The 24467-nt window shown below is 40.9% G+C and overlaps 1 protein-coding gene across 2 annotated transcripts in view; it reads left to right on the top strand.

Annotated features, from left to right (window-relative positions):
* Window positions 1-6408, top strand: part of SCARA3 (scavenger receptor class A member 3) — a 28399-nt gene extending 21991 nt beyond the window's left edge. For both annotated transcript variants that reach the window (XM_026671540.2, XM_087959638.1), the window contains 2 exons: window positions 861-1904; window positions 5307-6408. In XM_026671540.2, the coding sequence (XP_026527325.1) occupies window positions 861-1904; window positions 5307-5746 (1484 nt within the window). In that variant the 3' untranslated portion in view covers window positions 5747-6408. The remainder of the gene's footprint in view (window positions 1-860; window positions 1905-5306) is intronic.
* The last annotated feature ends 18059 nt before the right edge of the window (window positions 6409-24467 follow it).

The following is a 24467-nucleotide window of genomic DNA, read 5'->3' as shown; positions in this document are numbered from 1 at the left end:
GGATGCCTTACAATGGGTATGTAGGCACCTGGATGCCTACTCTAAATAGTTTCCAATTGGAGTAGGCATCTTATATAGGAAAGCTGGGATCAGACAACATTGTTAAGATCTTTTACTCTTCCTTTGGAGGGTCCATCTTGAAATTTGGAGTCATATATGATAAGATGCTGGTTAGCTATATAGAGTAGCATAGGATAAATCATCCAGTTAGTAAGCTTCTGCATATCTTTGGCATTACATTGAATGATTGGATTTATGTATTATTCAATCATATATAAAATATATGTTTTGCCATAAGGAACAATTTAAAAACATGGTGGCTAGAACTTGTTTTCTGTTTATACAACAACATTTTGGTAACTGAAGGTCAAATAAGACTTGATGTCAAAGATCTATGATCCGTTTCTCATTTCTTAGGTATTAGCAGATTACAATGATGGAAGAAAATCGGGGATCCAGATCAGGGACCTTGTAGCAAGAAATTAAGCAGTGCCACCAGTACCACCAGTGCCTCCAGCTTTTTGTATGCTGGGTTCAGCCATCCCCAACTTATTGTTCCCAGCTGTGTTTAACAACAGCTTACATCATCCTCAGATAACAAGGACCAAGCTTCCTGGACTGATGTGATTTGCATATAATCACATCAGGAAGCTATTCGGTATCACTTTAGCTTAAATTCTGCAACAAGTGAAACTGGATTCTATAACATGTATTTATTTTTGTGCGGCCACATTATTTTCCTAATATGTTCTCCATAATTTAGTCATGGGAAGGAACCAAGTGTAATCAATTATTGCTTAAACTTCAGGATTAAAACAGAGTTATCAACTAAACTGATATGCTTCTGCTTCTTCATTCAGATCAGAAATCAATGGACAACTGCTCCTTATGTCATGACACAGGGCAACTTGGACAAGAAATTAGCAAATTGCAAAAGGAGCTGGAGGAGATTCAGAAGAAGCTCTTAGCCCAGGATGCACTACTTGATCGAGCTGGACAAGCCCACCAGCAGCTTTCATCTTCCAGCAGCAAGATCACTGATGAAGTGGATAGATGTTTCTTTGCTGTTCAGCAGGTCAACCAGAGTTTGAGCCTCTTTCTGGCCCAAGTGATGGGCTGGCAGGCTGCCACTTCTCAGCTAGGCAGCTCACTCAAGGAGCTAACTCAAGAACACTTTGATGTTGAAACTGCTGTGCAGCAGATAAACTTTACCAGTAGGCAGACCTCAGACTGGGTCCAGATCATCCAAAGAAAGACAAATGAGGAGACCCTGACACTACAGAAGATTGTGACTGATTGGCAGAACTACACCCAGCTGTTTGGCACCGTGAAGACCACCTTTTCCAAAACAGCTAATCTGGTCAAGAATATTCAAACTAATTTAGGTGTTGCCTCACAAAGGATCAGCCAGAATTCAGAGAGTATGCATGACTTCATTCTCCAAGTAACAAGTTTACAGTTGCAGCTGGACAACATTTCCTCCTTCTTGGATGACCACGAGGAAAACATGCATGACTTTCAATACCATACTCAATACATGCAAAATAGGACAGCTGATCACTTCCAGACCTTAGAGGGCCGTATGACATCCCATGAGATTGAGATCAGCACAATCTTTACCAACATCAATGCCACTGATAGCCATGTTCACAGCATGCTCAAGTACCTGGATGATGTGCGACTCTCTTGCACACTGGGCTTCCACACACATGCTGAAGAGCTTTACTACCTGAACAAATCAGTCAGCCTCATGATAAGCACCACCGATCTTCTGCGGGAGCGTTTTAGCCTGCTCAGTGCCCAGTTAAACTTTAACATTCGCAACCTTTCCATGGTCATGGAAGAGATGAAAGCTGTTGACATCCGACATGGAGAGGTCCTGAAGAACATCACCATCATACAAGGTAAACAAATGGCAGGATTGGGTTTCCAGGTGAATATATCCCAAATAAAAGAATCCTAATGTTGATTCATTTAGACTTAGACTTAGACACTGCTTCACAGTGCTTTACAGTGGAATAGTCTGGATTTTGACAAATAACCTTGATTCCCTCAATGCTGCTCCAGAGATTCATTGGTCACCTTTACAGAACAGAGAGGTCCACTGTTTACTTCTATTTGCTGTACTTTTTTTAGCTAGTTCATTAGGTTATATCTTAGAATATTTAAAGAAAAGCTCTTGATATAAGTTTCTTTAAATCTATATGAAAATTCTGGCTTTTTTCAGTTTCTGGCCACTTTTTAAAAAAGGCACCACGAACTGTCTCATCAAAGCAGGAGGCCAAGAGGCATTTATTTGCAATTCTAGGTTCTCCAACTTAGAATTAAAATTAACTTAGATGCATTATCACAGCAGTAAAAGTGTACTCTTGCTTGAGACATTGTAATTTAAGACACAATTACATCAGGAAGTTAATGCATTTTCATGTGGCTGATTGTCCATCAGTTCTACTATAAGCCTTGATTTCTTTGGCTAGAGATTTTCTTCCCAGTTTCAGGTATATGCCAGCTTAGATAGGCATTGAGGTTCCTCCTTCTGTCACCAAACTGATTTCTGTAAGATATCAAGCCTCTAACTTTATAGGAATTAAAAGATACCTGCAGGCAGTAGAAAGTTGCAAAAAAAAATCTATTTTAGGGTAAAGATAATTGAGGGAGGAATATTTTGGCAAAAAACCTAAGGGCAAAACATTGAAATGTTACAGTCAACAATGACATTTGCCGTTTCACTGCAAATGAAGCAGAGAATGCATTGACAAGCAAGGTATTAGCCAGACAAATCATACTACCAAAGCAATTGCTGGAAATATTCACAGCAATGTCATAAATTTGGAGGACAACTGTAAATTCAGTATGTAACTTGCTGCTGGGATCCAGAAAATGTCTGCATAGAATTGAGACTCAGAACCCACTCATTGCCTGGATGAGAGAAGCTAAATAAGATGTCTCTTAGATGAACGGGCAACTCTATTATAAAACCTATGGCCTCCTTTTTGGAAACAGCTGTCAGTCTACCTCCTGCCTGTCAAATGCATCAACTGGGGTGGAAGAAAACAAGAATCTGAATTTTGGAAAGGTGCTTCACATATGAGCAACTGAAGCTAGGCAGCAGAAACTGTGTATCTGCAGCAAGCAAGGAAACTTTGTCACTAGCTGAACATCCCTTGAGATTTACAATACCAAAATTGAGTATCAAATTATCATATAATAATGGGAGTGAGTGTCCTTCCCTCTCTCTTTCTATATTAGAAGAAAGATATCTGCTTTTAACGTAAAACATCAATTTTAGAAAGGAAAACAATCTTACTACCCTAATTATTAAAAAAAAAATCCGGATTTTTTTTTTTTTTTTAAAAAAAAACATGTATTCTCCAGTGGATAATACGCAGCTGTTACAACCCCGTGACTTTCAGAGGGGAAAAACCTGCTTAAAATTACCCTAGCCTTTTGCCCTCCACTCCCCAAAAGCTATAACAACTACCTAAACATTTTCAGAATGCAGGTATTTTGCCTCTGTGGTTTTCCACATTTTGATGTTTTTGGATGCTTTGAGCTTGTTATTTGCAAGGAATACAGCTGTTGTTTATACTACTAATGTTACTTTTACTGGCTTGCCTCAGAATTTCAAAACTTTGTTCAATCCTGTTGCATTTTAGGGACATTTTTCTGCAGCTATGCTGGGGAACTTCAATTAGAAACACTTTCTGAATCTTAAAATGCATTTGGAATAAATTACATGAATATCAAAATCCTCACTTTTCAGAATATTATAATATTTATATTATGGATATATGTAGACACAAGTATTATAATCTACAAAATTGCATATACAAGAAAAAGTACAGAACTGTTTTTAGAGGGAAATGAATACAAAATATGTACTTTAAGAAGAAAGTGCACAAAATGCATATGACATATTGTTATAATTATTACATTTGCAAACTGGGAAAAAAACATGCCAGAACAAACATCACAAAAATGAGAAAGCAAGCAAATCCAAAATACCTTAGTGCACTTGATATGCCTTGGGCCTAACTCAGGCTATTTTATATCTCAGGCAGGATGAAGTAATGGTGCCTCCACAAAAACAGAGCAGTCCAAAATATGACCTGAAGTTACAGAGGATTATAGGATGACAAAAGGGTTTATGTGAGCCCACCCAATGCACTACTTCTGTCCATTGCTCATTCCTTAAGCAAGCTCTTAAGTTGCTGTCTGTCAGCCTGGAAGCCATTTTTCTTTGAGGCTTCTGGGCTGCCACATTTCAGTGCCTGGGAATTTGGGAGGGGGACTTCAAGGAGTGGTGGAAAATTAGCCATAACAACATTCCTTTCTCAGAGAGCCAAGGACATGTTACTCTGCACCTAGAGGGGAGTGACTGGGGATAGTCTCCAATTGGAACAAAGTAATGATTGGACCATATGATGAACTATTGGGTGCAGAGGTTGGATTTTGGATTCTCTTTGGCCTAAGGAAAACTCGGAAATCTCAGATTCGGGTTTTCCTCAGATGTGCCAATATGACATCTCTAATAAAATGGATCTTTGAGAAGATGACAGCCTCTGAGTTTTTTAATTTGGAGGTTGTTATTGGAATGCTGACACTGTCCCAATGGTGCGTTTGCAAAAGGCAATTGGACTTTCTTCTTCCTTGAAGACCTTTCACTTCTAATCCAAGAAGTTTCTTCAATTCTTAACCTGCTCTTCTAATCAATTCATGTCCATTTCATCATGTCAGCAATTATGCCAGACACTTCTCAGCACATCAAGGGACAAAGTATTGTCCCCAAAACTTCAAAAGGTTTGGGGGGAGGTTGAGAAAGTTTTAAGGGATGAAATGGGCACCCTTCAACCAGGTTTAAACCCTAGCTGTTTTATTCTTAAAATTCCTCAAAAATCCAACACCCCAAAAACGGGATAAATATTTACCTTGCCCACTGTTGGGGGATTTGGATCCATAAAAGAGGTATTGGCAGGCCATATGGGGCCCACAGTCTGTGCTTGTGGCACCATGGGCTATAGGATCCTTAGGATCCTTAGGGTCATCAAGGGAGATTGCTTTTGGTGTCATCTTCTACAGATTATTGTTGAATCAGAAGATACCATTTTTCAGTTATTATGCTTATTTCCTGGGCTTTATCTATAATTATTTTACTGAAACGGTTGTATGATGTGTAATAGTTTTATTTTGCATACTATTTAGGGATGATTATAATAATGAACGATGTAAACATATATTTTTTTAAAAAAAAACCTGATATTGCTACCCATTCCTTTAGTTTTTCCCTGCCTCTTCTCTTTCTCCAGGTGTTCCTGGTCCACCTGGCCCCAGAGGATTCAGAGGAGAGCTTGGCATTAAAGGGCCACCTGGAAGCAGAGGAGTAAAGGGTGACATGGGGAGTCTGGGCCCTCCTGGGCCACAAGGGTCCTTGGGCCCTCCTGGACCTTCTGGACCTAAAGGCGAGAGAGGCGCTGTGGGCACAAAAGGCCCCACTGGATTCAAAGGAAGCAAGGGTAGCTTTGGACAAGGGGGTTCCAAGGGGCGGGCAGGCCCCAAAGGGGACCCTGGATCTCCAGGTCCTGAGGGGGCCATTGGTCCTCCTGGCCCGCCTGGCCCATCTGGGCAACCGGGCATCCCAGGCAAACCTGGGGCCCCTGGTCCTTTAGGGCTGATGGGCCAAAAGGGGAATCCTGGATTACGAGGTCCGCGTGGATTTCCGGGGGCCCCAGGACCTCCAGGATTGTAAATTCTCCCTTTTTTTTAATCCCCTCCCAAAAAGTTTTAATGTTTGCTGCAGACACCTGTCTCCCCAGGAAGGCAAAAAGATAATGAGGAATGGATGGTGCAGTCATTTATTCTGCACGGTCAAATTCAATTTCTAGCAGCTTTAGGGGTAAGCTTGAAAAATTGCTTCAAATCACTGAACTTCCTTAATTTTAGGAACTTCAAATTGCAGCTGCAAAGTAAGTAGGAGGAGCAATCACTGGTAATTAGAATACATGGTTTGCATGTAAACGGTCCTAAATCCAGTCTCTAACATATCCATAGAGGGCTGAAGCTCTAGAGACATATTGCCACTTAATAAAGCCCAGAGTCACTTGGTTCAGTAGGTGGCTATAGAAATTGAATAAATGAATACATAAAAATTAGCCACGCTAAATGAATAAATGGGCTGACTCAATCAACAGCAACTTCATATCTTCATGTTACACAGTTGCCATGCTTTTTGTATATATGGGTGTGTACATATGCAAGTGTGTTCATATGAGATATTGGCTCGTATGCTTTTGCATTCATTCCATAGTGCAACTAGATTGTGTCACTGATCTCTTCATCTGTAACTCTCTTACACATGTATGGTATAACTGCTACACATATACATCCAAAACAATAAAAAATTAATATAAAGATGAAATGAAATTGCTTGTCTTCTTTGTATGCGATGGAGCAGAGACTTGTAAAGCTTGCCCATTCCAATGTCTATTTCTTTGGGTGGTATATTCTTTCTTCCCAACAATCACAGTTGGACAATCTGCTATTTTCCTTATGAAAGAAATAGAGTATACCAGAGATCATCTGTCACTGAACATTGGAAAAGCATACAGGTTTAAACAATTAGTAGTAGAAATACCGGGAGTAGTAGCAGTAGTAATCTACATTTCGATTCACAGTCAAAGACTGGTAGAAGTTTAATAACTGAAATCCTAACCAAGGAATGAAGAATTATTAGGTAACAGGTGAAGATATAGAGGTAGGGTGTTTTGTTGTTCTTATGGTTGGTTGCATAGTCAGCCAGATGTTTAGATTGGACTTGGCAATTTTATCCACCTATCTTTACAAGATTATCTGATTAAGTCTTTCTGGTCTTTCTCAACCTTGACAACTTTAAGATGTGTGGATTTTAGGGCTGGCTGGAGAATTCTGGGAGCTGAAATCCATATATCTTAAGGTTGTGAAGGTTGAGAGACAGCGTTCTAGATAATTTCACCATTTTACGGGATTATGTGGATTTTACAGAATGTGGCAGCAAAAGTGCTGACAGAAGCCTACTTTTTTATCATCTCTCCCTGAGTTTATAGCATCTTCAAAAGTTCCCACTTTTTTCCTAAGGCCCGTTCAGAATGCTGCCTTTCATCTTTAAATTTCCGGTGGTTTTAGATTGAACTAGCTAAAGAACCCCTGCTTCCCATACCAACCTACTTCCCCCCTTAGGATGCTCAACTGAGTCTTGCTCTGCATCTGCATAATCAAAAGCAATCCTATCTTGGCAAGTCATTGGCTTAGATTTCTGCATTTTCTATATTTTTCTGCTGCTGTTATTTCTATCTTGCTCCAAGGTTTTTTGTTTTTGTTTTTATTTTAAACTTGTTTTAAACTGTTTTCCTGTTTCACATACCATTGTACACCTATGTAACACTTACAGTCTTATTATCTGGACCAAAGAAAGATCCTATGGAATCAGGCTACTGTAATGACCTATCTACTCCAGTTTGCTCTGTCACACAGTGACCAACCAGATCAACCATTTTACAGGCATGTACAGGAGAGCAATATGCTTTGTCCACTATTACTTTCCAGCAACTGAAAGCTTTCTCTGCAGGTGAAACCACTGGATCAAAATACTGATGGGAAGAAAGGAAGGAGTTCTTTGTAGTTACTTCCTCTCACCTCTCTGTAGTTCATGGATGTCAAACTTGCCACATCACATTGCTATCACATGATGTTTCATGACATTTTTCCCATTCACAGAGCTGGGGTGGGCGTGGCCTGCGCATGATGCATCCAGCTCACAGGCCGCCAGTTTGACACCCTGGCGGTGTAGTTGCTTTCCCCCACTTTCAATTATTTAAAATCTTAGCCATTTAAATTTTCCAATCCATGTCTAATCTGCTGCTTTGAGACAGAAAAGCAAATTCTTTAGCCAAAATAAAATCAAGAAGAACCAGGAAAAAAATTTCTCTGGAAATGCTTTCGCAATACCACGTATTTAAACAATCATATAATCAAGCCAAAAAATGACAAGTTGGGTGAGTGCCTAGGAGCGAACTGATGAAAATTGACTCTGATTTCCTTAAATTCCAGCAATGAGCTTCATGGGAGGGAGAGGGGAGCAATAAGTATGTCATTCATAATGATGTGAATGATTTCACAATGATGACATATGGTTTATTTATTTAGCATTTTTTCAATTCTTAAGGGACATGTTAGGATTTATGGGCAAAAGCTTGTAATGCAGTTTTGATTGGTCTTTCTGAAAGCAATCCGCTTCTTTGAGCAGAGGAGGCTGGGTGGATAGCAGAGGAACACTTGGATCTTTCTCCACTGCCTTGTTTTACTCAAAAGTACATCTTGCATTAAGTTTTACATCCTCCCTTTCATTTACAAACAGAAAATCGATAACCTGTTGAGAACCACATGTAGTTTGGCTCTTATTCTATCTCCAAAGTTGATTAGGACAGCTTTTTAAAAGCAAATCCTTATTATCCAGGGTTTTGGTCTGGAGGAGTGGGATCAGAGAAAAGTTAGAACCTAATTCTATTAGGTAGCACAGTGGTTGGAATGCAGTACTGCAGGCTGCTTCTGCTCACTGCCAGCTGACTGCCATTTGGCAGTTAAAATCTCACCAGGCTCAAGGTTGACTCAGCCTTCCATCCTTCCGAGGTCGGTAAAATGAGGACCCAGATTGTTGGGAGCAATATGCTGACTCTGTAAACCACTTAGATAGGGCTGTAAAGCACTGTCATGCCCCTGTCGGAGTCTGAATCCAAGGAGGAAGATGAATAGCTGACAGGGAGTGTGAGTGTGGCTCCATTGGCTGTGGAGGAAACTGGGGAGGGGCAAAGTCCGTCTGGGCAGAGCAGGGGTGAGGTAGAACAAGGAAGAGGGAATTCAGAGGAAGACTCAGGCCCACCCCCCTCTTCATCCTAGGGCATGCAGGGAGGAACGGAGAAGAGAGCAACGTGGGTTGCGTGGCTTACAGGGGAGGAAAGGGCCCTGATTCTCTTCATAAGGCACATCTGGGAAGAGAGTTTAAAAGAGATGCAAGCTGAGTGCAGCGTCTGCTGGAACAAATGTGAGTTTATCTTGTGTTGACTTTGGTTATCTGCGTTCCTGCATCCTCCCAACTGAATTGAATTACTGCCATTCCTTCACGTCTGGAATTACTTCTCTTGCCCTGCCGAACTAATTACCTCATCTTGCCTTGATTGGACTTACATTTTGGATTTCAATCTCTGCAGCCAAAGGCTGTTCCTAGGAGAGTTTGTGTCCAGACTAGAAGGTAACCAGGACATTGGGGGCAAAGTTGGAGCTAATAAAGGGACTCCTGCTTATTATTTGATTATACTGCCTTTGTGCCATGCCCCGTGTCATCACAAGCACTGTGAAGTGGTATATAAGTCTAAATGTATGACAGTGCTATGTTATTAGATCAGTCCTGCAATTGTGACATATCCTCAAATTTTACTGAAGCTTCTAAATATAGCTGAACAAAACAAAAACCTTATTTTCCTTCTGTGGTCAAATCACACATAAGCTGCTGACTCATTTGCTGAGCCTTCCTTAAATCCATCAGACATTTGCTGATCAACTAGCTCAGTTTGCTTGTTAGCACAAGCTTTTTAAATCACAAGGGGGGGGATTATCCTTGTCTAAGCATTAAATAAAGTATTTTGTTTTTACTCTCCAAAACACTGTTTCAAACATTTAGCTAGCTTTTTTGTCAAGACTGTATTCATTTCATGCATTGCAAATAGCAAACCTCAACAATGCAAAAAGCAAAGTGTAAATGAGGTAAATGTATTGGTCTTTAAAGGAAGAGGAAAGCCATAAGTGAAACAACAGCCAAAAAAGCCACTCTAATCTGTATTTCCTGAATCTAGGAGTTTATGTGCTGTACATGTGGGGAGGGGGGAGGCAAGATAGCAGTTGTAACTGGTTGAATTTCTGCCTTTGTTTGATGTGCATCACAGGCCACCTTTGATCACACTACGGTGCCTTTATCTCAACTTTTTTTTACCACCATCATCTCACCTCCTGAAGATGCCCAGTCTGACACTGCTGGACTTGATGAGATCAGAAGTGCCTCAAGTTTTAAAACTTTTTTTTAAGTTTCTAAATTTCTGAACCAATCCTTCTCCACCTGTTGCCCTTCCAAATTAAGGAGTACATATGTTAGATCAAATTCCCTGTGACTCGTGGTTCCATGATTAGAAGTATGCTGGTGTAAATGATTGGAGTTGTAGCATGTACTATGTTATCCTAGCCTATCTTTAACAAAATGATGACCAGTGTATCTTGTACTGAAACAGGGCTAGACAACACATAATCTGTCCATCACATTCAATCTTCTCCAAGATTACAAGAACTTTGTAATCCAAATCCAAGATTTGCTTTTCAAATCTTCCCTCCAAGCCTCCTAAAATAAAAATAAAAATGAAGGTTTTATATCCATTTCCCCCAGTGTTGATCACTGTTAATTACAATATAATCTTACAGACATCCATCATTGCTTTTAAGTAAAGACAAAGTTATCAGAAATGAATTTCCTTCTTATATACTTCCTGGAGTATCCCTTATCTACTTTCTCTCCAAAAATAATCTTGAGGGGAAAATGGCTAATTAAACACACATGCATGCATACATACATGCCATTATCAAATCAGATGTCTGGAAAGAAAAATATCTGAATAAAGAATTGCTGTAATTGAATCGCTGAGGTAAAATCATAATGTTGGAAAAAGCCATTTAGGTCATAGGTCTGGTCCCTGTTCCATATTAAAGCTGCTTAAGAACTACTTGGACATATCTGGTGAAGGAGAACCAATCACCTGCTGGTTGATTTTTGTTATTGAGCAATTCTTGCAGTGAAGAATGTATTTATTTTAATACTCATTCAGAATCTGATTTCCTGCAGCAAGTACCCATTATTCTTTGCTTGTACTCTGAAATCATAGAAAAGAGAGCTTTGGTGACATCTTTTGGGGGTCTAACTATGTTGCTTCTGTCCTCTCAAAGTTAAATTTGCCTACCTCCTTCTCCACCTCTACACAGGACTTTGTTTCTGGTATCCAGGTTTCATGAGAGGTTCCCAGAATTTAGGATTCCATCCTTGTTAGTGCAAGAATATAGCTATTGTTGATCACCAAAAGTAGGAAGTAGGATGCTACTGAAGTATTAATAATACTTTTGAACCCACAAGAAAACAAAGAAAATGAAGTTGGAGGGATTTGTTAGCTTTTAGAGTCTTAGGGCCTATCCTTACTTTGTCACATTTGTGATGTTGCCTTCATCCCAAACTTACTTTATCCCTAATGGGTGAAGGTTAATTCATTCTTTTCTATAATAACATTAAAGTTTTCCACCCTTGTTCCGATTTTCTAAGCAACCTCGAGATATGTAAAACCTATTAGGCTACATCACTCCCCCTTATCTCAAAGGGAAGCCAGGGAATTATAATCACTTGAAAAAGAGGCAACAAGAAAAACCATTTTCTATAATTATGTCTTGATTATTGTCAATTTGCAGAGAAATTGAAGAAATTCCAGTAACACTGAGACAAAGACAAGGCTTATTGGGATGTATTTGTTGCAGTTCCCACCTAATATAAAACATCCATGGGTACACAATATCTTCTTATTCTCATCAGCATTAAATTCTTTGGCACCATCCTAGTGAGAATGGTCTCTTCCTTGAAGAGAACTATGACATGTTTCATGAAAATGTATTTGGCAAGATTTCGAATCAGGTCATTTTTTTGGATACAAGCTCTCCATCCTTCACTGCTGGAGGCCCCTGAAATGTAATCGCTGCCTTGCAAAACTATCCCACAATATTTGCCACCCACTCCGGCCTGCTGGGCCAGAGAGACGCCATGAGCGCCGAGGTCTGCTCACAGGGTGGAATTAAAACAAAGCATCTCCTCCCCCTTTTTCCAAACATCCACAAACACCGCTGCACTCCCAGATAAAACACGGTGGAAAATAGCTAGGGTGCCGACTGCTTTCAAATCAAATTAAAGGTTGAATAAAACCACAAATCCCCTGGGATCTGAAAAAGACTGATCAGGCAAGGAGGAGTGGGTGTATTGTTTGCCTTCTACTTCTCTGCAATAGATCAACCAGCCTCACATAAAAGGAGCTTTCCCAAGGCAGAATAGCAAGACTTCATAAAGGAGCCAGGAACATCAGTGGGCTTCCCAACCCAAGCTCTACAGCAGGGGTGTCCAACCTTGGCAACTTTAAGACTTGTGGACTTCAACTCCCAGAATTCCTCAGCCAGCAAAGCTGGCTGAGGAATTCTGGGAGTTGAAGTCCACAAGTCTTAAAGTTGCCACGGTTGGACACCCCTGCTCTACAGCTTTTAACTAGGGAAGCAGCCACATGACCATAAGTAAAAGCTGAGAAGAGGAAAAGAAAAACTCTATCTAGCTGTAGAAATATACATTCATTGTAATTTTGGAAATTATTTTATTATTTCATGTATATGGCTGCCCAACTCACTCTTGATGACTCCGGGCAACTTACAAGGATAAAACCCTAATACAAAAAGCAATAACAACCATCACCACCTCAGCAACAACAATCAGACAAGCCACTTGATGGGCTCCATATAATTCTGGGTACCCAGCCTGTTGGTAGAACTATGTCTTCAGGCTTTGCCAAAAAGTGTCAGAATGGGAGCCAATCTTATCTCGGCATGGATGATGCTCCACAGGGAGGGTGCCACCACAGGAAAGGTCTCGCTCTTGGTCCTGTTAGATGGACCTCCTTAGAAATGAGGAGGCATAACATTCCCTGCTTTCTCACTCTGGTAGGTCAGGTAGATGTGACTGGGAAAAGACAGACCTTCAAATAACCTGGTCCCGACCCATGAAGTGGACCCAGTAGCAAATTTGCAGTCAATCCAGCTTCTGCAGGAGGGGTTAACATGTGTGCAAATCTAAGCTGATACAAAACCTTGTGGGCCACCACATTTTGAACCAATTGAAGCTTCCAGATACTTTTCAAGGGCAATCCCATGTAGGGAGCATTGCAATTAACTGCCCAAATGATTGGTAACTGTCCAGGATTCAGTTTTCAGTAATAACAACAAAGATTCTGGTGTTTATTATAAGCCTAGAAGTACAGAAACTCAATTGTTGGGTAGATTAACCAAGACTTTGAATATTTTGGGAAACAACTCATACTGGATGTAGCTCACTTTCCTTCCCCATTCTGTCCCTCTTCCAGCCTGGGATACCAGGACAAATTCATCTTTCTGCATTAAGTCTGATCAACACATGTCCACACCTTGAAATGTTGAGCCTGTTACACAGACTGTGGTTGACTATTGTTTTACGTAAAGAGTAGCTCTGGGGATTTCTTTCTGCTTTCCTACATCGCCTCCCACACAAGCACAATATAATTTCACAGCCTGAAAACCTTCACTGTACCAGTATTAAAGGAATACAGGTGGTCCACAACTTACCACAATTGAGCCCAAAATTTAAGTGAATTAAGTGAAGCATTTATTAAATGAGTTTTTCCCCATTTTATGACATGTCTTGCCACAGCTATTAAGTTCATCACTGCAGTTGTTAAGTTAGTAACCTAGCTGTTAATTGAATCTGGCTTCCCCATTGACTTTGCTAGTCAGAAGATCGGAAAAGGTGATCCCATGATCCTGGGGCCCAGTAACCATCATAAATATGAACAAGTTGCCAAGCATCTGGATTTTGAACGTGTGACTATGGGGATGCTGCAAAAGGTATAACTGTGAAAAATGGCCATAAGTAACTTTTTCAGTGCTGGTCAATGACCAATGTTGGTCATTAAATGAACTGTTGTAAGTCAAGGACTACCTGAACTTTGTCCCTTATTCTGACACTGTTTATGGGCAACCGCAACTTGGCATGTCAAATTTGTTAGGCTTTGACATCTGTTGCCTTGGAGGATAGTCGGATGGTTTGGAAAAGGGAGAATTAGCAACTGGACCAGCAAATTGTGGCAATGTACTTCTCGTTGACTCAGAGATCATTAGAGAGCACTTTGGCTCAACAATGGAAAAAGCCTCCCTTGGGCCAACTGCTGGCTTTGGCAGCCCTAGTAGATCCTTCATAGGGGAAGATAGCTTGCATATAATCTGGATTAAGAGCAGAGGGGAATATGCAGGGGTGGGTTTCAAATTTTTTAACAACCGGTTCTGTGGGCATGGCTTAGGTGATGGGTGTGGCTTGGTGGTCATGTGACTGGGTGGACATACTTGGTGGTCATGTTATTGGCTGGGTTTGGCCAACTCAATATCACTCACATCGAGGCATGCATCTCCTCGCCTGGCCTCTCATGACTGTGGGGATGCTGCAACAGTCGTAAGTGTGAAAAATGGTCATAAGTCACTTTTTTCAGTGCCATTGTAACTTTGAATGGTCACTCCACACAAGCAAAGTACCAGCAAAGGAGGGGAAAAAAACTCCAGAGAAATTCCAGAGAAAGGAAGTCTAGTCCTGCCAAGAATGTAATAAGGGTTAACGGAGAGGCAGTTTCTGTAAGCAACACCAGAATGTTTCCTTCTTGCCCTCCTTACAGGATTAGGCCATTAATTTCTTCTCAAAACTGCTTAGAATGTTAACAACCGGTTCTAGCGAATAGGTGCAAACTGGTAGAATCCCACTCCTGGGAGCATGTCATCCACAGCAATGTCAGTGAAGAAACGATGGAAATTGCATCATTTTAATTCCTTTACATAATTTGTACAATAATATCATTATGGAAATGAGAGAAATACTTCCTCTGGCTCATCTTATAAACTTGAGTGATGACTTTATTATGCAACTGATAGTCTATGGAGAGTCTCAGTCATCCAGGTCATGGTTGTCCCAAAGGTGGTTTTTTCTGGAAGCAATTGGACTTCCTTGTTTTTTCCTTTCCGTTTCGCTTCTCATCCAAGAAGCTTCTTCAGCTCTGACTGGATGGTGGGGGATGGAAGGATTTATATTCCTTGGAAACACAAATGACCAGTTTTCTGCATGAAATATAAATCCTTTCATTCCCCACTATCCTGTTAGAGCTGAAGAAGCTTCTTGGACGAGAAGTGAAACATCTTCAAAGAAAAAACAAGTTCAGTTGCCTCCTGAAAAAGGCAAGTAGACATCACTAGGTTTAATCCTGTTTTTTAGTTTGTTTCTGTGTGTGTGTGCGTGCGCGCACGCGCATGGTTTAGTATGCTGTGTATACCCAGCCCCATTGATTAATTTTATGTTTGTCCTGCAAACCCTGAAAATGGATTTATCCAGGGTAATTATGATGAATGCAAACTGCATCCGAAAACCAATTAAAGGAAACTGTCCTAGAAGCTCTCATATCGTGTTTTTTGCTGGACATTCATAATCCAATCCAAATTTACATTCTGAAAAAGCCAATTCTGCTAGTTTACAGCAGACATCAGCTGATGTCATAAATTCTTGTTTTGTCTTTTTCCTTTTCCAGCTCTTTCATATGTGTTGCCTAACCACAGGAACACTCTGTTTTTATTGATTGGTTAGTCACTCTGGGTGCCTCTCCAGCTGAAGAGCAAGGTATAAACATATTAAATAAAATAACTGTTTGAAGATCTTGGGCTAATCAATTTCCAGGAAAACATGCCCTTCTTTTGTCTGCTGCCAGATTTTTCTGGCTTATATCTAATTATATATTCACCGTAACCTTCTCAGCCAGCTGCTTATTTGACCTTACATTCTAGACCTTATTAACAAATTGAAAGCAAACAAATCTTTGGATGCAGAGAAAGCCCGTCCAAGATTACTGAAAGAACTCTCATATGAAATCGCAGATCTTACAAATAATATAAAAAGGACCAGCTCTACAAAATAAACTCCTGTGTCAGAAGACAGGTAAGTATGCTGAAATATAATGTCAACTTTTGAAAAAGAAACTAGGAGACATTCTTGAACTTGCAATAGGGTAAATTTGTGAAAGCAATGAAAGATAAAAGCAACAAGGGTTGTGTACAACAGAAATAGCAAACATTTCACAACTTTTCATGGATTCAATAGATGCTATATTTTAAAAGGACAATCTTGGCTGAAGATCCAGCATAGCTTCTGCAAGTGCTTCTTTAGATATCTATGGTGATTCTCAGTTATCATGGTTGTCCCAAAGGTGCTTTTTTTTCAGGTGACCCTGAGGAACAGATAAATCTTCAAGTGGCCTCAACAACTCTCAGAAAGAGTGCTAATGACCAGATAACTGCAAGGCATATAAATCCTTCCCTCCTCCACCATTCAGTCAGAACTGAAGAAGCTTCTCAGATGAGAAGCAAAACATCTTCAAGAAAAAACAAAGTTGCCTTTTGAAAAAAAAAAAAGCACCTTTGCTTCTTTATAGATATATTTATGTGTATTTATATAAGCTTTTTTGCCTTTTCCCATCTCTGTGCCTTTTATTATTTCTTTTCTACACTAATTCCTTCCTATCCTGGAACAATTATAACAGAAAAATATGGGGAAACAATAGACTTTTTCTGCTAACAGAATTTATGAAAAGGCAGAATAAATATTCAGCAAAGCATAAAGGCATGTTCCACCACTCTGGACTGACCAAACCAATGGATAAGTGAAGCTTGCCAAGGGATGGCATAAGGCTTCCTCAGTGATCGATCATGTAACAATGCACAATGAACAGGGTGGATTATGCTGATCGTTCCATTCTCATCCTGTTGTAAGTCTCTTGCCTTCTTAAAGAGGTCCCAAGGTATGTATGCCAATAATCCAGGCTTTGGCTGATGCTCCAGTGTTGAGGAATATTTTGTTCTCTTGTTGCTTCTTGGCCCCAGGGAAGAGGCTATGTGCCAGAATGGGTGGGTATTCAACCAGCTTCCAAAATACCAGCTACACCTGAACATTTAACAAACCTCAAAATCATTTATGGAAAGGCTTCAAGCAACTACATAGTTCCTTTTTGGCTCTCAGCGAATCAATTTAATTTTAATGTAATTGATGCTTTGTGGATCTTGTGATTCAGTAAACAGATTTTAGAAAAGGAGAACAGCATTTGGTGTCTAATCCCAGGATTTAGACCTCTGAAAACTGGAGGGTGGATTATCAGAGTATTATTCTTGTAATATAGCTGCTTTACCCGTGGAATACATAGCATATAACACAGGCAATCCTCCTGATACTATTTTCAGTCCAAACCCCATTTTTCTTTTCATTGAGCCATGGTGGCGCAGTAGTTAGAATGTAGTATTGCAGGCAAATTCTGCTGACTGCCAGCAGTTCAATTCTGAACAGCTCAAGGTTGACTCAGCCTTCCATCCTTCCGAGGTCAGTAAAATGAGGAGCCAGATAGTTGAGGCCAATATGCTGACTCTGTAAACCGCTTACAGAAAGCTTTAAGGCACTTTGAAAGTCTAAGTGCTGCTATTACAATTGCTATTGGTATACTTCTGACTGCTGTGATGAGTTTTCTTGTCCTAACCTGGTTTACTAAGATGCTGGGTAACTTTTGCATCAAATCTATGTCTTCATTTGTGAAGGCTATGCTGGAGAGAAATGAAACTTGGGACTTAAACTTGGGACTATCATATATGACTTCTGAGTCTTTTAAAGGCCAGATGTTATCTATGCTTGCTGAAAACTGATAGCACAATTTCCCCTCCCTTTGTAGAAACAGTTGGGAACTGTCCCTTAGAGCAGAGGTCTCCAAATTTGGCAACTTTATGACTTGTAGGCTTCAACTCCCAGAATTACTCTGCCAGCATGGTTGGCTGAGGAATTCTGAGGGTCGAAGTCCACAAGTCTTAAAGTTGTCAAGTTTGGAGACGCCTACCTTAGAGCTTAAAATAAGCCAAAGGTAAATACAATAACCAAACTATCCCAAAATCCAGACCAAGACCATCCATTACCACTTGAAGCAACTGCCTCATTGTGTGGGTTGCGGAGAAGGCTCCATGCTTCTCTGACTACTGTACTTATTGGTGTCATTTTGGGCAGTGATCCCCAACCTTTCTTATGCCGCGGCCCGGTATCCCCAACCTTTTTTATGGCGTGGCCCGGTACTGGCATTAGCTGGGCGCCGCCATCTTTTGATGAGCACTTTCATCAAAAAGTGCTTCCGGTGAGGTAGAAAGCTTTCACCGGAAGCACATTTTTTGATGAAAAAAGAAATGGCAGCACTTTTCATCAAAACCAGCAACCCGGTAGGACTTGTTCCACGGACCGGTACCGGTCCGCGGACCGGTGGTTGGGGACCCCTGATTTTGGGGACCATCCAAAAGCACTGATTCAACAGGAGGGTAGTGTGGCATTGCTACTACTGGGGGAGAGATACACATGGGAGTACTACAGGTGGAGCGCACTGCTACCTCATTACAGTAGGGGGAATGGTGCATTTCCTATCTATTAATTGGAGGTTCATTCTCTAGTCTCAGATCATTTGGGGTCATTATTGTCATGGTAGGGAGCTGTTTCTTTGTTTATATCCCACCTCATTTTTATAAGCAATTCAGGATGGAAAACACAACAAATATTCCTCCTTCCTCTCATTTTCCCCACAGTAAAAACCCTGTGTGGTGAGTTGGGCTAAGAGGCAGTGACTGACCCAAGATTACCCACATGGCTTTCATGCCTAAAGCAGGATTAGAACTCGCAATCTGCTGGATTTTAGGCCAGCACCTTAACCACTACGCCAGACTGGCACTCTATAAAATCAGTGTCATTCAGATCTGCTCCAGATGCTCTTTCATCTATGAGACACCACTGTATTTATTCCACTTCTAACTGCCGCTCCACAGGAACTTGATAACCCATACAGGAGAGCAGTTACTCGATTCACAATCGAAAAGAATTCACAATGCAATATTGAAAGAAATAGTGCTGGGAAGAAGACTCTTGTGTTTCAAGTGTGAGCCAGATGTCTCAATGACATGGCGGGGGTTCAAGCGCTCTGTCCTAAGAGGGAAAGGTGACAGAAACCAAGGAAGGCCACCGTTATGCTGTCTGTCTCCGAGATCTAATGAGCCCCTGATTCTAACTAGCACCAAACTCTCCTCTTCCAGGGCCGGAGCAGGAAAAGGAGAGGTTTCAGTGATTATTTTGGTTGGGTTTGTGAGTTTTCCATTAAGTGAGGCTCTGGCATGCAAAAGAGCTAACCAGTGACTGGGAATGAAGCCCAATCCCTTAGAGCACCCAAATGACTCACTCACTAGCATCAGCGGTCATGTTGTAAAATGGGTGGGTGGGGATAAATAAATAAAATGTTACTGATTTTCTTAAAGAGGATAGAAACAGAAGACATTCACAAAAGCAAAAGTTCTAAATACTATTCAAACATTTTAACCCCAACTACATTAAATCTAAACAGCTATAGCACATACCGCTTCACAGTGCTGTATAGCCATCACTCTGCTAAACAAACAATTCCCTCAACACTGTTCAACTATTTACAAAGTGTACACTACTATTACCGTTAATCTTCTCATCACTCCTTATCACCCATCCCCTCCCACTTGTGATTGTAGGACAGTAACTTTGTTGCTTGTATCCTTATGATTTATATTGACTGTTTCCTAGTATGATTTGATTGTTGATTGTACCCTGTGACTATCATTAAGTGTTGTACGTTATGATTCTTAACGAATGTACCTTTTCTTTATGTATACTGAGAGTACTTACACCAAGACAAATTCCTTGTGTGTTCAATCACACTTGGCCAATAAAGTATTCTATTCTATTCTATTCTATTCTATTCTATTCTATTCTATTCTATTCTATTCTATTCTATTCTATTTCTATTTCTATAGCCCCCTCTAAGCAGTTTGAGTCAGTGTTGTGGCCTGTCGACTGCCAGCTCCTCCAGCAGCCAAATCGGATGAGGAGGGGGCGTGGGAGTCAGGGCCAGCATCAAGGAAACCTGAGAGCTCCGAGGGAGAAGAGAGACTGGAGCTGTCAGTGATAGAGACAAGGGATGGAGCCTGGGCCATCCATCAGCCCTCAGATGGAGAGTCAACAGCTCCCAGGTCTAGAGGTGGCTGATGAGGAAGAGAAGGAACATCCGTGTCCAGTGCCCGACGTGTGGATGCGCAGAAGGCAGAGGAAAGCAGTGCAAATCCATGAGCCAATCCTTGGGATGGAAGAGACACCACTGCTAGCAAAGCCCCACCCTAGCTGTGGGGATAAAAGGCAGGGAGTGGAGATGAATAGGTGTAGCAGACAACCATTCATCTCCCTGCCAGACACATTTGTTGGCCTGCTGTGAGAGAGAGTGAGACTTTTTGCCGGGGCTGCTGGCGCACCTCATAAAGGAATCATTGATTTAACTATAGAGGGTTTGTTGTGTTTGGGACCCGGATCAGAACAGTCAACATATTGCCGTCAACAAAAGGCCTCCCATCTGAGGCTCAATGAGATGGAGCTTCTTTTGTGTAAGACAGCAGGTGGGGAGGAGGCTCCCTCATTATAAATTGGAAATCTTCATTTGTGTTTCTACTTCAGACGCTAAATGATCATAGGCTGAGCTTGCCAGCCTACTTCCCCTGCCTTTACACCAGACTTAGCCTGAGCCAAGTTTATTGATCTGGGGCTGACCCAATTGTCCTCTATGTAAGAAGGCAGGCAAGACGAAGGACTTTTTCAAATGTAACTACCAGAATCATTGATAACACTTTTTCACCATAGCATTGACAGATGCTAAGTATAAAATAAAACAAAATGACAGAAGGAAGATATACTTTCCTTACATACAAGTTTTTATGGTAGGTATATTCATATACATCCGCACAGTGGAACTTAAGCAGCAGGAGTGGGCTTAAAGGTTAAACCTCAGACATCTTAAGGTAAGTTTGCAATTCTGGAGAGCTGCTGTCAAAGTAGAACAGAGATGGCAGTGGATGTAATTACTTTTCTAGTCCCCTTTGATCAAATGACATGGTTTATTCTCATTTTTTGATGGGAAACGCATGAAACCTGTACCAACCTTTCTAATAGCCTTAGTAAGCTAATAAAATTCCACCCAGCCCCCAAATGTTGAGATGATCCCTAACTATCAAAAGGTTGTCCACTTGCTGTAAAGAGAATACATCAGCTAATTTTGTTATTTGCAGTAAGACAACATCTAGTGTAGAATGCCTTCAGACCCTGTTGTATGTATGCATTCCATTGAATTCTTAAAAGTTCTTCCAAACATGGCAAGGGATTCCTAGAATAAATCAGTTTAGAATCGGTACCTACTCTCTCCAAACTTTGCCCAAATTAGATCCATATTGGCATAGCTGCACAAGATCAATAAGAAAATCAAGAACAACTAGGTTGTCCACTCCTTGACTATTAAATACATCTAAGAGATCAGTCTTGAACTTTACCAAGTTCTGAATAAAAGCCACTTGCTCACTTCTGATTTACAGAATCTTCCAGTATTACCCATAGTTGTTTTGATATACAGGTGTTAAGGACAGGATTTATGTCACTTTAATGATGATTAAGTGACACTAGAAGACGTTTGAAATCACACATGAGGAAATAGATTGTATGATCCCTCAGCCTTGTGTTACCTCAGTCAGCCAAGGATTCCCTGGCTGCTGCTGACTCAGTAAAAAGAGAAGCCATTGCAAAAAAGGAGAGGCCAGGTCCAAGATTTTGGGGTTTTTCATTTACTCCATTATCCCCAGCCAAGGTCAACAGTCCTGCAGCTGTTGGGGCTGCTGACAGGCCTGATTCTGACCACTAAGTAATTTTCTAAAAATTCACTTTTGCTACACTCCCAGAAGGAGCCTTTCACTATGAATACTAATTGAAGCAAGAGCATAAGGCTGTAGCAGGTGAAATGCATAGTCTGTGCAACTAAGATGCCCGCACAGGTTCATTGCAAAGTTTGGAGCTGGGTGATGCAATATTGAATAAAGATGTTAGATTGAACTTACTTTGTGACTGGGAAGCCACAATCAATCTCTCTCTCTCTCTCTCTCCCCCTCTCCCCCCGCCCTGTCTCTGTCTCTCCATCCACTGGGTTCATTACAGCAAGCAAAATACTATAGAAAAGCTTATTTATGCTTACAATATGCTAACTGGTATTGCTGCTAAGGTTCCTCTGGTTTTCATCTCCCCCAACTGTGCAACTTACCAGAGGACTACAGGTCTGTTTCCATTCAGTTCTTTCCTACACCTATAGACCAGCCGTATCACCAAGCAATACAAATATATGGTTGAGTCACCATGTTGCTTTCACTCATCCAAATGCAAAGGGCAGGGCAGATCTGAAGATTATAGCCTAAATTTGACATGAGTCCGCACACTGACTCAGCCACTGTAGGAGACAAGGAAGGAATGAAGACATTTAGTTAATTTATTAGGATCTAAAGGAGGCAGGGGTAAGTATACTTAAAGCTATTTGCTCCAAGACAGGCAGTATAGTTTCATGGTAGAATCTCTTGAAAACACACTGAACCAGTTTGTTTGTGCTTCGTCTTCAGGGACAGCTTTACATAGAACAAATTGTAATATCCCCATTATAAGGCCAGAGTTCTAAGTGAATGTACATAGTGCTTCCTGATCCAGGAAGAGTCACAATTGGTGCACGGGATGAAATTATGCATAGTGCTTGAACAGGAACCATGAATCTAGAAAGAACCCTCAAATTGTGAGGCAGCTCTGCATGGGGGGACACTTCAATCAAAACCAAACATGTCATATCACTATAATCAGAGGTATCCGCTATTCAGTTTTATTCTGCTCCTCCCCGTTCTGACTTTAACATAATATGGTGAAGATAGAGGTCAGCATCTGTACCTCCTCCACCATATCACCTATTCAGCCAGAGGCAATTGATATGCATCATCTACATACTGATAACTCATCCCATGCTGAGCAACATTAAGCGAAACCTGGAAGCTCATGTAACAGAGGGGAATACAAGCTCCGCAGCACCCCATAAGCGAATAACCACCATTTTGCCTTTTCCTACCCATCACCAATTGAAGCAACACAACACTCAGACTCCCAACACCTGCAAGTGGTCCAATCGATTACTATGATCAATAAGATCAAATGCCAATTATAAAGTAAGCAAGACCAGAAAGGTCACATTCCCCCTATCCTCCTCTCACCAGAAGTTATCAAACAGCAACCAATGCAGTTTCCATTGGATAACAAAGCCTGAATCCAGACTCAGATAAGGCTCCAGATAATCTGGATCCTCCAGAAATCTACAGATATGGAATAGCTGTTATCTTTTTCTAATTTCTTTGCCTGTGTGAGTAATTGTTTGCAGTTAGCTTGTGTCAACTTGTAATTAGTTCCTGGTAGTTTTCTTCAGCATCTTGTATCAATCTGAAGGGATATGAAAGGAAAAAGGAAAGAAAATAGGTCAAAGGGAGGAGGTTCCCTTACAATCTTTAAAAATTGTACCGAAGCAATACAAAGGTTCATATTTAACATGGCTGTTTTGGCAAAACAAGGTTTCTTGGCATAAATCTGGTTGGTTGGATTGACTGTTCTGCAGATTATGGTAACTGAACTGCTCCAACTGCAGGGTGTGCTAGATCAGAATTTCTCAACCCCAGCTACTTTAAGATGTGTGGCCTTCACTCCCACAATTCCCCAGCCGCCATGGAGGAAGGGGCTAAAATCTGAGGGCCAGTTTCATTTCTAGCTGATTTATGTATGAGAGTCAAGCAGTGTGGGAAAATCTCTAGTTGCCCAGGTTTCCTTCTGAATAAGCCAATTTAAAACTGCATTAGAAAACACCAAGTTAGGATGGTAGGCAAACCTGCATTTTTTGCTCTTGAATATTCTTAAAAGAAAGCTGAAGAAGCCAGTTTCCATATAAACTGTCATCCTTCTACCATGTGTTGATATTTTGTTTTAAACAGCTCTTTTTTTATTTGCCAGAAACACAATAACAACAGTATTCCCAAACTGATCTCTCTAAAAGTATTCCTTCCCTCAGGACTAATGCTGTTTATCAACAGTATATTTCGTTTTCATACAGAGACTTGCAAAACGATACTACAGATGTCCAATTTTCCACTGAGACACTGCCAATCCCACTGAAGTGAGTTTGATGTCTAGGTCAACACAAATCTTGGTCTCGTACCAAGGGTTCAGGAAGCCCGAGTCCATTGGCCAGCATTCTGCTAGATTTTCATGAAGATCATAGCAGACTTCCAGTAAAAAGATAGGCGGTCACCGACCGGGGGAGCAAAGAAGTACCAGCCCAACCGGAAAGTCTCATAATGTTCTGGAAAGGCCTCCAGAACAAGCAAGAGAGAGGAGAGGCCTCCACCCAATAGCCTCATTTGTTTGCAGCTGCTGATGGTAACCAACAAACACCAACCAGTCTGGAAAACAAAAATTGTTCCAGACTGTTGGTCTCAAGCTTAAAATGTTCCAAAAACAAATGCCCAAACCTCCTTCTGGACAGGTCTGATTATTCTCTCTGGAGCTTTAGATGCCATCTTCCCCAACATGATAACCACTTAGCATGTTAGCACTGCGATAC

The sequence above is a fragment of the Notechis scutatus genome, chromosome 1 (assembly GCF_049901735.1).
Source record: "Notechis scutatus isolate UNSWTSFEM ecotype Mainland chromosome 1, rNotScu1.2, whole genome shotgun sequence".
Classification (NCBI taxonomy): domain Eukaryota; kingdom Metazoa; phylum Chordata; class Lepidosauria; order Squamata; family Elapidae; genus Notechis; species Notechis scutatus.
Note: the sequence above shows the minus strand (reverse complement) of the source record. Positions and strands in the feature narration are given on the sequence as shown.